At 56.2% G+C, this 14,165-nt stretch overlaps 1 protein-coding gene across 2 annotated transcripts in view; it reads right to left on the reverse strand.

Moving 5' to 3' along the window:
* SDK2 (sidekick cell adhesion molecule 2) overlaps positions 1-14,165 on the reverse strand; it is a 265,790-nt gene that overhangs the window by 88,048 nt on the left and 163,577 nt on the right. For both annotated transcript variants that reach the window (XM_049637694.1, XM_049637693.1), the window contains 2 exons: positions 12,390-12,537; positions 6,582-6,715 (listed from right to left, as the gene is read on the reverse strand). In XM_049637694.1, coding sequence (XP_049493651.1) covers positions 6,582-6,715; positions 12,390-12,537 — 282 coding nt within the window. The remainder of the gene's footprint in view (positions 1-6,581; positions 6,716-12,389; positions 12,538-14,165) is intronic.

A 14,165-nucleotide genomic window follows, 5' to 3' on the forward strand; every position in this document is an offset into this window, starting at 1 on the left:
TCCGAGGCGAGGAGTGCAGAGGACTACCACCAGAAGCTGAGAGGCAGGAAAGGATCCTCCCCTCCAGCCTTCAGGGAGGGCACAGGCCTGCCGATACTTCTGGCCTCTAAAACCTGTGAGGGGACATTTCTGGTGTTATAACCGCCCCCTCCCCAGTTTACAGTACTTTGTTACAGCATCCCGAGGAAGCGAATACATTCCGTGAGGTGGGAATCTCATGGATCGTTGCTGTGGACCGAATTCTGTCCCCTCCAGATCGTACGTTGAAGCCCTAACCCCCATGCGACTGTATTTGGAGACGGGGTCTCCAGTAGACGGGGGGGTTCCAGGAGGCCATAAGGGTGGGGCGTTAATGCAACAGGGCTGGCGCCCTCATCGGGAGTGAAAGAGACGTCAGAACTCTGTCTTGGCCACGTGAGGACACGGCGAGAGGGCGGCTGTGTGCAAGGCCGGAAGAGAGGCCTCAGCAAAACCCAGCCGTGCTGGTACCTTGATCTTGGACTTCCCAAACTGCCTGTGCTGAAGCCGCAGGTCTGGTAACGGGTTACAGCAGCCTGAGCTAACACAGTCTTGCTCATGCTTACTTTCTAGGACAAGGGCGATGTCTGACGTGTAGTAGGGGCCTCACGTGTATTTCACGGGGGAAGGCACGAATGGGTCCAGGGCTATCCGTGCACAACTTCGGGGACGATGATCGAAATGAAAGAGAACGTGTCACGAGTGAGCTCTACAAACACCAAACGAAACGATAGCTCAAACTCGTCTAACAGCTTTGCCTTTTCTATTTTTTGAGTTCTTTAGGAAGTGGCCAGGCTCTTATCTCTGTGGGCCAGCACTGGCCCAATGCTGACAGAAACTCAAGTACTCTCTGTGCACCTGTGCCAGGGCTCCTGAAAGTTCAAACACGGAGGGCTTTCTCTCTCACGAAAAATCCATCCAGTTGGCTCCTTTCCAGGAGACTCTGGAGGTAGCAGACTATAATGACACCCCCAGCCCTGGGGGTGGACAGTGACAGGATGGGGAGAACAGGTCACGGCCCCGCTGTCGCTCTGGGCCACCCTGGTTGGCCCTCGGCCACCCTGATCAGCCCTGGGCAGCTTTTCCTGCCTGGACTCCAGGCTTTGCTGGGAAAGGGAATAAAATGTAAAAAAAAAAGTAAAATGAAGGGGGAAGAAAGGAAGCATATAAAGCAAAATAATTGCAACAATATAAAAGCCTCATGTAGGTGCCATAAAGAGCGATCGGATTGAAAGCTGCTGATATAGCTGAATCCATAAAAGTGTGCTCTAAGTTGTTTATTACATGCTGGGGCGCACAGGTACCACGGTCCAGATTAATGGGGCAAGAGGAGGAGACAGTTAGAGCCCAAGAGGGGTGCCCCACCGCAGAGCCAGGTAAACAGAGCCCTCGGAGTTTAAAAATATGAGGGCCACCCCAGGGCCTCAGGGCCAACTCGTCAGCTTTGGGAGGGGTGGAGGGGAGACTGACACCTATCCAGGGACCCTGGAGGTCACACCGAGGTCCTGGGGGGTCAGGAAGACTTGGTCTGAAACCTTGTTCTGCCCCAGGCATCCTGGCGTGGGGAGGGTTCTCAGCCAGATCTTGATTTTCTCAGTGACACAATGGGGATAAAAATGACTGTGTCTCAGGGTTATGTGAGTTCGGCCCCTCACTCAACAGCTCTTTTCTGGGTGAGGGCTCAGTCCACGCCAGACTGTGCCAGGCACCAGGGACTCCCCACTGAGCGAGACAGGCAGGGGTCTGTCCTCATGCAGGGCATGGTCTGGAAGGATCTCAGGTCGATGCTTAGACATTTATCGTATTAAAGTGCATGGGATGGATGCTGGGAAGAAGCGCCTTGGTGGGGGTGGCGAGGCTGGTCTGGGGCGAGCGCAGAGTACTTGGCACATAGTAGGTCCTTAATAAATGATAGGCTGTCCTTCTTGGGATTTACCTGCCTGTCTTCAGGGAGAGATTCCTGGTCTCCCATCTTCCACCCCAACCAAACCACGTGATGGACCCAGAGGCTCCCAGGAGGTGAAAGTCACAGCGACTGAGGGCAAGAGGCCACGTGCCGTGCCAGGCACCATCCCAGGCACCGTCCTGGCACTCTGCTAACCGACGCTCATCACAACGGCCACCGGAGGTGGGTCATTATCGTCATCCCGCGTTTATAGATGAGAAAGCAGAGACAAACGGAGGAGGCCAAAGCAGTGAGGCAGTTTACTTCCCGATGGCAGTTGCTAACAAGGGACAAAACCAGGAATGGGGACCGGGTCTCCAAGGCTGTAAACCCAGGCCATTAGCCACTCCCCAAATCATCTCTCTGGCTCAGTCCTCACTCGGGCACAGAAGGAAACAACTCTCCCTCTTGGCTGCCATCAGCTCTGCCAGAAGTTGTCTGAACATACCTCTGAGCACCACCAGGTCCTGGCTGCCACCGGCATCCCTGTCCCCTCTCCCCCAAGCCCCCTGCATGCACTCCTCTTCCCCTGTCACCGGTGACCCCCTGGTTGCAAATCCCCTTTTCTCCACTGATTCTCTTCGACTGCTCTGGACATTTGGCTCTGGTGACCTCTTCTCTGACACCTGCCTCCCACACGGTGCTCACATGGCTCTCTCCCTGTCTCTGGATCCTGAAATGGACAAGCCAATGCCCTCTGCCCCTCCCCACTCCCCCCTGTTTCCTGGCTCCCCTCCGACCTCACCAGCCTCCTGTTTGGAGAGGGAGGCTCTTGGGGTGATGTGAAAGCAGAGGACAGCTTGGGGTGGACCGGGGATGTCAAGATGGCCCTGTGTGGCACGGACTTGCCCCAGGCAGGACACATCCTACTGACAGGTGCTCATGGCTGGGGGGCCTGTACTGTCAGCTCCTGGCTAAGCAGGTTTTCAGATGACCAGCTAGGGTGAGGAGGACGGCTGGCTGTGGCTGGAGATGGAATGCAGGACATCTGCCTCATTGGACCCATACTCTAGACAGTGGGGTGAACGGAGCCCAAAGGTCAAGCCAGGAAAATCACATGCAAACCAGAGCAAGGAGGAGGGGTGTCTTCCCTGTGAGTGCCTGATGTGGATTGAACCCGGGGTTGGGGCTGGGTCCTGCTGCCCCTGGCTGATTTGTTTTTTTCTTCTAAATTTTATTTACTTTTTTTTTTTTCTCAATGTTTTTTTTTTTTTTTTTTTTTTTTGGGACAGAGAGAGACAAAGCATGAACGGGGGAGGGGCAGAGAGAGAGGGAGACACAGAATCGGAAACAGGCTCCAGGCTCCGAGCCGTCAGCCCAGAGCCTGACGCGGGGCTCGATCTCACGGACCGCGAGATCGTGACCTGGCTGAAGTCGGACGCTTAACCGACTGCGCCACCCAGGCGCCCCGTAAATTTTATTTACTTTTGAGAGAGAGGGAGAGACAGAGTGCAAGCAGGGGAGGGGCAGAGAGAGAGAGGGAGACACAGAATCCGCAGCAGGTTCCAGGCTCCAAGCTGTCAGCACAGAGCCCGACGTGGGGCTGAAACTCACAAACCGCGAAATCATGACCTGAGCTGAAGGTGGACATTTGACCCACTGAGCCACCCAGGGGCCCTGGCTGATTTTGATAATAGTCACAGTGAGGGACATCACTGTGATGCCTTCTCCCCGAGGCGCCTCAGTTAATCCTCCAATTACACGTTGCCGCAGGCATCACGTTACAGGTGAGGAAAACGGAAGTTCGAGGACCACATGACTCACCTGGGCCACGGGTCAAGTGCGTGGGGGTGGGGGGGTGGGGCAGGGAGGTAAGCCGCTCCCTTCTCCCGGGCAGGTATCCAACATGGGTGCTAAGAACCACAGGTGGCTGCGAGCTCTTGAAAAGTGACTGGCGCCCCTTTGATTTGATGGGATTTAATTTTATCTAATTTACATTTAATTAAAAACGGATCCCCAAATCAGTTATTAGAACACTTTTAAGTACGTGTAGAACAACATGGGTATCCGACACCACCTTTGCAGCTGTAAATTTGATGAAGTCTAAACACAGATCACGTATTTCGGATGAAAACTGAGCAACCAAATTGAGATGTGCTCAAAGTGTAAAATACGCAGAGGTTCTGAAGGCTCAGTATGAAGACGAAGAAACCCAGTGCAGAGTGCCTCGTTAATATTTTCCGTATTGATTGTGTGTTAAAATGGTAATATTTTGGATATGTTGGGTCACATAAAATACATTAATAAAATTAACTTCCCCTATTTCTTTTTTGTTTTTTTAATGGTTATACATTTATTTTGAGACAGAGAGAGAGCAAACAGGGGAGGGGCAGAGAGAGAGAGAGAGAGAGGATCCCCAAGCAGGCTCCATGCTGTCAGTGCAGAGCCCGACGTGGGGCTCCACCCCACGAACCATGAGATCATGACCTGAGCTAAAATCAGGAGTCGGACACTTCACCAACTGAGCCACCCAGGTGCCCCCAGGTTTGCATTTTTCAAGAGCTGTGACAGTCAGTGTGAGGTCACTGGGGTTACTCCTGGGCAGGGGTCAACTCCCAACTCCCGGGCCACTGGCTTTGCTCTTAACTTTTCCATTTCTGAAGAGCATGAGTGCCCCCCCACCCCCACCCCACCGCTCCCTGCGCGCCCCAGGGCCGCTAAGAAGCAGCACTGCCCTGGGCTGAGGAAGGATGGAAGGATGAGGAGGGGGGAACAGAGGGAGAGGCAAGGCTCCGTGAGATAAGTGAGGGCAGACAGAGCTGGTGGTGGGCAAAGTGGCAATTGCTCCTAGTAAATTGGCTGGCAGGCAGGCAGGCGGGGGGATTTGTGTCAGTGACATGAACAGGGTTTTGAAGCTCAATCACTCGTGGGAGGAGAAATTAGCTGAAAACCAGCTGATTCTGCTCTTAATCCAGTACAAATCGCCGCGTGAGAGCAGGAGGCGAGTGGCGATGGGGTGGGGGAAACAGACACCCGGGGGAGGCTTGGGCAGATAACGGGGGTCCGGAAGGGTCCTACTCTCTTCCCTTGGGCCAGATGGAGGGTTGCGGGGGGCAGAGCTGAGATAGAGATGAGAGGGAACGATGTTCACAGTGGGCCCCAGGATAGCTGGCTTAAGTCGGGTGAGGAGGTTGGGTTCTGGGGAGGAGCACCGAGTGGGGGGCTCTAACCTTTGGTGTCAGGGTAACCTGAGTCACTCAGGAGGACGGCCCGGCCTTGACGCAGACCGTGAACACTGCCTCTTCCACGATGACTGAATTCTATTGGACTCCAGGTATTCTGACCACTAGAGAATATATGGGGAAAACATCTCCCTCTGATGATTAAATTCCTTTCTCTATAGAAACAACAGAGCCAGGTCATGGCTGGGCCCCAACACTACAGGGACCAGACTGAGACCTTGACCCAGGTCAACGTCAGAGGTTACATCTGTGACCCTGAGAGGTCAGTATCTGGAATGGGACTCTCCTCCCTGCGTTCAGGTCTCTTTCTAGGCAGACTGGAACTTGGGAAGGAGAGAATTCTGTGGATATAGGAAGGGATTCTGCTGGTGTTCAGAAAGCCCAGGGAGGCACATGGTATGGCCGAGGAACGTTCTGGGCTGTATAGACACTGGCAGACAGAGGCCGGGATCAGGGGAAGGACACGGGAAGGCTCCATATGCAGACCAGCACCCTCATTTTTGCTGCTGGTGGCTGCGTCCCCATGCGACCGCGGGTGATAAATGAGACTTGCTTTTGGAGCAGGAGTGGTGCAGCTGTGGAGAGACGTGAACATCTGGCTCCCGCAGCTTGTGTGGTTGCTGGGCGGCTGTGACAAGCTCTGGCCCCACGTACTCTGTGCTTCCGGGCCTGGACTGGCTGCCTGAGCCACCCCACCCTCCTTCCCTATTCCAGGGGTGGAGCACAGAGGGAAGGGGCCTGGCTGGCTTTCGAGAATTAGGCCAGGGAGGGCTCCCCAGCATTTCCAGCAGGGATCAGACACCTGCCTTCAGTCTCAGCTGGACAAATACCTCTTGGCAAAGGAGATCTAAGGAGCCAACCCTTTTCATCTGCTACCATCTATTCTCTGCCACTGGGGAGAGCTTTTCTATTCCAGGGTGCTGGGTGCTTTCTGGCAGAGAGGCATTTTTAGGCAGGAGCCTGGGCAGAGAGCCTATGTTCCGAGAGAAGACGGCCCGCTCTGAGTAGAAGCAGCACTCTGTGTGCACCCGCTGAGTAGAGGCTGTTAGTCTATTTCTCTAGAAACGAGTGCCCGGTCCCGGGCACGCTCTCCCTGTCAGCACCTGAATCCCAGAGGTGGCTATAACCCACACGTGCACACTCTCTCCGGCAGTCCACGCCCTCCCTGGGTCTCCGGCCCTGCTGACAGCCAGCTAAGTGTCCCCTCCCCCGATGCAGGATTTCCGTCTTGCCATGGGAACGGGATCCAGAACTCAGCCGCCTCCTTGCTCCCTCAGCTGGGTCTCCTCCTCCTATTCCTCAGAGGCCCCTCCCCGGCCCTCCTCCAGCCTCTCCGCTCCGCCACCATTCCATCTTCCCAACGACCCTCCGGAGCCCCGTTCCCAAGATTTAATGACGCGCTCCTCCATCCGTCCCAGGCCCGGCCGCTTACTTACTCTCCACGGCAAGAGTGATGGGCTGGCTGGTCTTGTTATCCCCGTTCTTGTCATTAACAGCCTGCACGTAGTAGCGGCCTGCGTCGGGAGCCACCGTGGACAGGATGACGAGGGTGTTCTCCAGGGTGATGGCTCTGAGCAGAGGAAAAAGATTTGTCTGACAGGGGCCCAGGGGCTCCGAGCATCGGAGGATGGGACCGAGGACAAGAAGCTCGTGGCTCCCGGAGCCCCTGCTCCAGGCCAACTCCCGGGACCACTTCCCGCCTAAACTTTAGCACATTTCGTTCGTAGAGAATCTGAATGTACTGCCAGCGTGGGGCGGGGGGGCGGGGTCAGACCCAAGTCCAGCACACGCACGGAGGTCCGAGACGGTCCACATGACGCTTCCCGGCCCCCCCTCCCACACCTGGCCCAGGATGTCTGAGCCCCCCATGTGTTCTGTCCTTTCCCATGTCATAGCTTTGATGCTGTGTGTGTGTGTGTGTGTGTGTGTCCCTCTCTGCACCAAAGAAATCCATTCACTGGAATGAATGAATGGATGAATGAATGGCGATGATAATGAATTTAGAAATGAGCAGGATCATTCCAGAATCAATGCCTTCACCTAGTCCTACATTTGTTCAGATGGATTCCAAAGCCACAGGTTTGTCTATAACACAGATGATGGGGGTTCACCTCTCCCTCCAGCCCCCTCCCAGGGTATCAGTTTCTACCTCCCTGAAGCTGGTCACCAAGGATGAGATTGGCTGGGCTGGCTGAGAAGGGAAAGGGAGGCCAGCCGGGCAGTGGGGTGCAGGCTTTCTCTGCGGGGCTCCCATCATTCAGCCCCTCAGCCCCTGGTCTGCAGGCAGGGAAAGGGGTCCGTCCAGGCAGGAAGCTGGGGGCCCCATCCGACGTGGGTGAGACAGCGCCGGGAGCATTGCCCACGCCCGCTCTGCCCACCTCCCCCTCTCACCCATTCTCTTGATGACAAACAAAACCATTAGTTTGTCAAGTCTATCTTGGATTTTAATGTGATGTGCCCGAGACAGCTGTTAAACATCCTTAATGTTAGTTTAACAAGGACAGACCCAGTTGAATTCTTTTCAAATTTTCCCATTAGGTGAATGTTACAGAGTTTTAAAACAGGCTCTCAAATAAACATCCCCGCTAATGCCTCTCCAGCCGGGCTGTGCTGGTTTCCTCTCTCTTGGTTTTGGGGGTTCATGGCCTGAGTCACGTCGTCAGCAGAGCTCTGGGGAAATAGGAGAGAAAAGTCGTCCTGCCCCATTTTTCTTTTCCCCTGGAGGAAAACAACCCTCTAGCTAATGAGCTCATGGGAGGTACAACAAAGCCAGTGGGTCCTTGTCCTTTGGTGTAGTCTGCGGGGCGGGCAGGGGTGCGGGAGGAAGACTGGGCCGTGTCAAGGGCAGGGGCAGCTCCAGAATGAGTTTGGTCCCAGTCTCTAAGGGGCACACAACCTCCTCCCTGCTGGGCTTCAGTCTCCACATCTGTGAAGGGGGTGGGGGAAGAAATGTTTGTGAAGCTCCCTCCCAGCCCTGAGGTTGAGCGATTCTGATTCCTGTCACTGCTTTGGTTCTGTCCCCATCTGGCCCGAGGCTGTCACCCTCCGTCTCGGGCAGCCCTCGCCTGCCACAAGGTCCAACGTCAGGGCTAATCTGGTGAGCAGTGGTGCCCCTGGACCACGTCACTGAAGCCCCCCACCCTCTCCATCACCACGGCACCGGAGACTCAGGTGGAACAGAGCCCCTGGTGGGTTGGGAGCGCCGGGTGCCCCTGGATCCCACTCCCCAGTGCATCTACTGCCCCGAAACCCCCTTGCCTCCGTAGAGGGTCTCCACCTCCAATGTGCTCTCTCCTGGGCGATGAAGACCCACCCCACCCACCGATCTCTCCTTTTGCTCTCTTTTATCTATATTATGATGGACCCTCAGTGGTTCTTACCCAGGGGCACAATAGGGACTTATTGGACCCCAAGTGTGGGTTGTGCCGTCGCTGAGATGCGCTGGTCTGGGTGAGATGGCAGTTCGTTTACCTGTTTCAGGCGCCCCTGCCATTGAGGGGAAGGCAGTGGGACAGCGGGGCTGGGCTGGCGGGTATACGGTGGAAGGTGTGTGCACTACCTCCAGGCTCGGACCCTGAGAACCCCCCGCCCCCGTGAGAGTCCTAGGTTCTCCCCTCTGTCAGAGCAGGGCAGCTCTGAAGGCCAGTGTTGAGGACGGCAGAGGTCCCAAATGACGATGGAGAAGCGACCCTCCCATCTCTTGCCTGTGCCAGGACTTTAGATGAGTGTGAAATCCACTTCCCTGGTGCTAAGTCCCTGGGATTTGGCGGCGGGGGGGGGGGGGGGGTGTCTGTAAGTGCAGCTGGCATCGCCTTGACCAGCACTCGAGGCAAGGAAAGCACTCTGCGCTGGGGCCCCCCCGGGCCAGGGGCGGCGCTCTGAATGTGGACCGGAACGTGGCGGGCAGACGGGCTGGGAAGCACTGATGACTTTGGCCTGCCCTCCCTCCACCCTCAGCAGGTGGCTGAGGTCTGTGGACCTCAAGCCTTCTGCGGGATGACCACCCCCTTGATAGATGGTTCTGGAATGGCCCCGTACCTCACTTCCAGAGTCCATAGAGCTGTCTCTGGTACGCAAAAGGACTTCTGGCCTCTGCTGCATCCCAGATACGCCCGCTCCCGAAGAAGCTGGAGGTCAGGGTTCAACTCTCGGGCAGGGGCTGGGCTGCATTCTTCAGCCACACTCCTCTGGTTCCAATTTACTAGGTCTTTCCCTCTTCCCTGATTGGCCCAGCTCCCAACCCCACCTCCCATCCACTACCCCTATTAAGCCAGCCCTTTTTTCCCTCAGGTCCACGGGGGCCCAATTGATAATTTCATTAAGAATAAAAGAAATCATCCCAGAATCTGACCAAAGCCCCCAGCATGTGTCTTTGTTGGGAATCTTGTCTCCTTTTCAGCAACGGGCACCAGGGCACAGGCGAAGTGTGGCTAATCGCCGTCTCTGTCCCGGCAGGGAGAGCAGCCTTCTGGAGATAGCACCCGCCTCCAGCACCCCTGCACGCCCCTCTGGCTGATCGCGCCCATCAGATGCGTATCTCTGGCAAACAGACGCCAGAGAATTTGCTTCCAGGGACCTTTCCTCTCAGCTATGAATATTAATTTGCTGTAATTGCGGAGATAAAATCTCCAGTGTTCTCTCCTGTGTTTGGCTGGAGTGCTGGTGGGGGTGGGAAGGTGGTGGGTGCGACCACGAGGGCGGGCATGTGTGTGTAAGCCAGGATCATTCTGTCCTGGTGCCAGAGGCTACTGGGAACGAAAAGGGGGTGAGGACAGAGGGCAGGAGTGAGAAAAGGGGGCGGCAAGGTGTTAGGCAAGGGGTGATGGGAGTGAGGCTTTCATCCGCCATGGCAAACACGATAGAGGGGTGCCTACGAACCCTCCCCGCAGCCACGGCACACGCCATCGAACCGTCACGGCACTGCCCTTGCCACGGAGTCTGGATGGGGCCCCAGTATCCTTCTCAACACCGTCTTCCAGGCAGCCTCTGCCAACGGACTGGCCTGCAGGATGCCATCACTGATACACCTGGAGCTGTGTGAGAACCTCAGAGAAGGGAGGACTCATTCACCCGTCTCTGCACCCGTGTGGCAAAGCATCCCCTTGCTGAGACGCAGCCCAGCATCTGTGTCAATGGTAACCCCTGATCTGCTGGCCTCACTGGCCCTTAGGCCTGAGGAAGCATGAGCCCCCTCGCAGCATGAGTCAGGCCGTCCCTGTGTTAACCCCGGGGTCAACTCCAAAGTTTCACCTGCCCCGTATCCACACCCTTTGGCGTGTGCCTTCATGGGTCTCCCCACTCAAGACGCAGAGTTAATCCCCCCTCTTCTTGAGGTTGACTTTTACCACGTGACCCTCTTCTACCATCAGGATGTTAGCAGAGGCTTGGTAAGTAGGTCTCCGCTCCCGCTTCCTCCCTGGTCCTCTGTCATTGCCAGAAGAAGCCGGGGCTAGCCGACTGGGGGATGGTACATACGGAGCAGAGTGGCCTGGTTATTTTAATTCATCAAGAGCCAGGCGACCCCAGGCAAGTGAGAGAGTCCAGCCAAGGTCCCCATCGGCAGATTCACATGACAAGTGAACGCTTACTGTTTTGGGTCCCTGGGACCTTTTGTTATGCAGCAGTATTATATCTGTAGCTAATGGATCTAACCTAGGAGAGTGGTTCTCAATTGTGGCTGCACGGCAGAGTCACTGGGGAGTTTTAAGAGACCCCCAGTGGCCAGAGTGTGCCCCCATTTCAGCGAAATGAGAATGTGTAGGGGGGTAGGATCTAAAGATCAAACATACTTTTAAAAAGTTTTTTTAAATTAAAAAAAAATTTGATGTTTATTTATTTTTGAGAGAGAGAGAGGGAGAGTGAGCACGAGTGGGGGAGGGGCAGAGAGAGAGGGAGACACAGAGTCGGAAGCAGGCTCCAGGCGCTGAGCTGTCAGCACAGAGCCTGACTCGGGGCTTGAACTCAGGAGCTGTGAGATCATGACCTGAGCCGAAGTCAGACGCTTCACTGACTCAGCCACCCAGGCTCCTCACGATCCAACGTATTTTAAATCGTCCAAGCCCATTTCAACAGGTATAGCCACGTTGAGAACCACCCTACCAGGACCGATTCTCTACAAGCACAATCACTATCCTTCTTCTCTCCTGGTCTCCGTCCCTGCTGTCACCTAATTTCCACATAAGACAGAATTAAGGACCTTGATTCTGGGGTCGGCAAGCCGGGAAACAGCTGTGTGAGATGTGGCCGGGTCGTTACACTTTTGGGGGGACTTTACTGTCCGTAAAACGGGGACAAAGCCAGCCACCTCATACGGCTGTTGTGATGGTCGTTCATGCGGCGGATGTCTTTTGAGCGTGCACTCTGGGGATCAGACGGGGACGGAGATAGGGTGTCTCCCGCTTGGAGGTGCGCCCTGATGCTAGAGGACAGAGCCACGCGGGCAGTGTGGTTATGAGCCCAGGTGCGAGGACACAGCAGGCACCCGATAAATGACAGCCGCTGTTACTGCCAGGATGTTCCCATGTTATTCTCGTTACGCTTCGCTCCCTTGGCTTTATGTTCCCCAAAGGCAAGGACCGTCCGTCTGGGCTCCCGAGACCAGGAGGGGCTCCACCCATCATTGACCTGTGGCCCGAGGAGACTGGGACAAAGGTGGTCTTTCTTTGCTGGGTGTAGGGGACAGCTGGAGTCCAAAAGGGGAAAGAAAGCCTGGGCTGGCTCCAGACCCTGAGGAGGGATCGGGAGGGCCGGGAGTGTCCCCGGAGGAAATGCTTTGGCCCTCGCCCTCTGTGGAGGTGCTGGCTCCACGGCTCTGCCCACAGGCCCACAACCCAAGCCTCGGGCCACACAGAGGGGTCCTTGTTCGTGCTGAAAGGGCCATGTGTGTCCCTCCCTGCCGGGCCTCCCCTCCTCCCTGCAGCTAAAACACACACAGCCGCACCCACACCCCACATGGGAAACACCCCGGAGGCCACCCTGCCAGGGACGTGCCCGCGCCCTCCCACGGATGGGGAGGGTGCCTGTCGGGGGTTTAAGGGCTTTGGGAGGCAGGAGGGATCTCCAGCTGAGAGGGAGGCCAACCCCTGGGAAGGCGACTGAGCCGTCGTGCCCCCAAGGCTCCACACGAGTGCTCCCAGAGAGCCCCTCCTCATAAGCCGCCCTTCTCTCGTCATCATCCGGGAGGTCCCCAAGCCCTTCTCCCAGGGTGAGCCCCCTGCATCCCCCTCCCCGGAGCAGGGCCTCACATGCGGCTGCTGGGCGGGATCTTGCGGCCGTCCCGGAACCAGGTCACCTGTGGCCGCGGGAAGCTGGCGATGCGTGGGGCGCGGATGACGGCGGCTTCTCCGTGGGAGACACTCTGGTACTTCTCGCCTTCCTCAAAGCTCCCCATGTCTGCGGGACGAAAGAGCACGTGTGAGGGTCCGCTTGTCTGGCTCCCAGGCCGGGAGCGGTGGCAGCAGGTGTCGGCGGGGAAGGAGCCCCCTCCCCCCCACCCCCGCCCCGTGCTCAGACCACCCCCATGACCCCGTCACCCCACCCTCTAACCCCATCATTATGACACTCCCTGCTTTGTGCTTTGGGGGTTTATATCCACATATCCACGAATCGACCGATGCATCGAGCCACCACGAGAGGTTGGTCATTATTTCACAGATTTTGCAGAGGAGGAAACCGCCCAAAACAGGCTCAGAGAGGTTCCTTAACTTGTCTGAGGGCACGCGGCTAGGAAGGGGCAGAGCCAGGATTTGAACTCAGACCTCAGAGACCGGAGTCAGGCAGAGCTGCCCCGGGGTTCCAGGGTGGGCTGAAGGGCGCATCCTGGGGCTGGTTGCCTACGCTCTTGGGGGAGGGAAGGTTGGGGATGCTGGAGAGGGTGGGGTCTTGGATGCTCATAATCGAGTATGGAGATGATTTCCCTCCTCTGCCTCGGGTGGGAAGTGTACGAAGCCGCATGGATGTGCGAATGGAAACACCATATTGCTCTTTTAAAAACATGCCTACCCCGCTGGCAGATACGGAGGGGAACACTTATCCCAGCTCCGATATGTCAGCCAGGAGGGGAAGGGAACATGCAGGCAGGAGACTTCTGGTCGCCCACCTGCCTGCTGAAGTCGGGGTGGGGTTTGATTCTAGCAGCCGAGGGTTACAGTGGGGTACGGGAAGCGGTGTTTGTGCGGAAAGTCATGACATTTGAACATTGACGGACATCCTCGCTACTCAAAGTGTGGCCTGTGGGCCAGCAGCATGGGCACCACCCGCGTGGTGTTAGAAATGCAGGGTCTCGGGTCCCACCCCAGACCCACTGAATCAGAGCCTGAATCGTAACCAGACTCCCGGTGAAGTGTGTCCATATTCAAGTGTGAGAAGCATCACTGTCCTCATCTTGGCCACGTGCCAGTTAGAATCACCTAGAGTTTAGAAAAAAAAAGTGCTGATGCCAGTTCAAGAACTTGCTCGGTGTGAGCTGGCCATCGGAACTCCCATGTGCAATCAGGCTCAGGTCACCGAAAACTTACCCTGCATGTCCCCACTGCCCGCTGCCCCCTCCCTGACCAAGGGGGCCACATCCCATGCCTCCTGGTCTCGTGCGGCTTTGACTGTTATTTCTCAAGCCCTCGAATACCCCTGCCTCTTCTCCCTCTCCTTCAACTGGGAGTCTGGCAGCCTGGCTAAACCTCAGAAAGCCCTGAGGGGCTTCGAATGTTCCCCGAGGTCAGAACCTTTGGGGGTGGTGGGACGTGGATATTTCTAAATATTTTGTTAGATGTTTTATTTTATATTTGAGAGAGAGAGAGAGAGAGAACGAGCAGGAGAGGGACAGAGAGATGGAAACAGAATTTGAAGCAGGCTCCAGGCTCCAAGATGTCAGCACAGAGCCCGATGCGGGGCTCGAACCCATGAGCAGTGAGATCATGACCTGAGCCGAAGTCAGATGTTCAACCGACTGAGCCACCCAGGCGCCCCTGGATGTGGATATTTCTAAAGCTGTTCCCGTAGCTCCAACGTGAGCCAAGGTTGAG

Source organism: Panthera uncia, chromosome E1, assembly GCF_023721935.1.
Source record: "Panthera uncia isolate 11264 chromosome E1, Puncia_PCG_1.0, whole genome shotgun sequence".
In the NCBI taxonomy this organism is placed as follows: domain Eukaryota; kingdom Metazoa; phylum Chordata; class Mammalia; order Carnivora; family Felidae; genus Panthera; species Panthera uncia.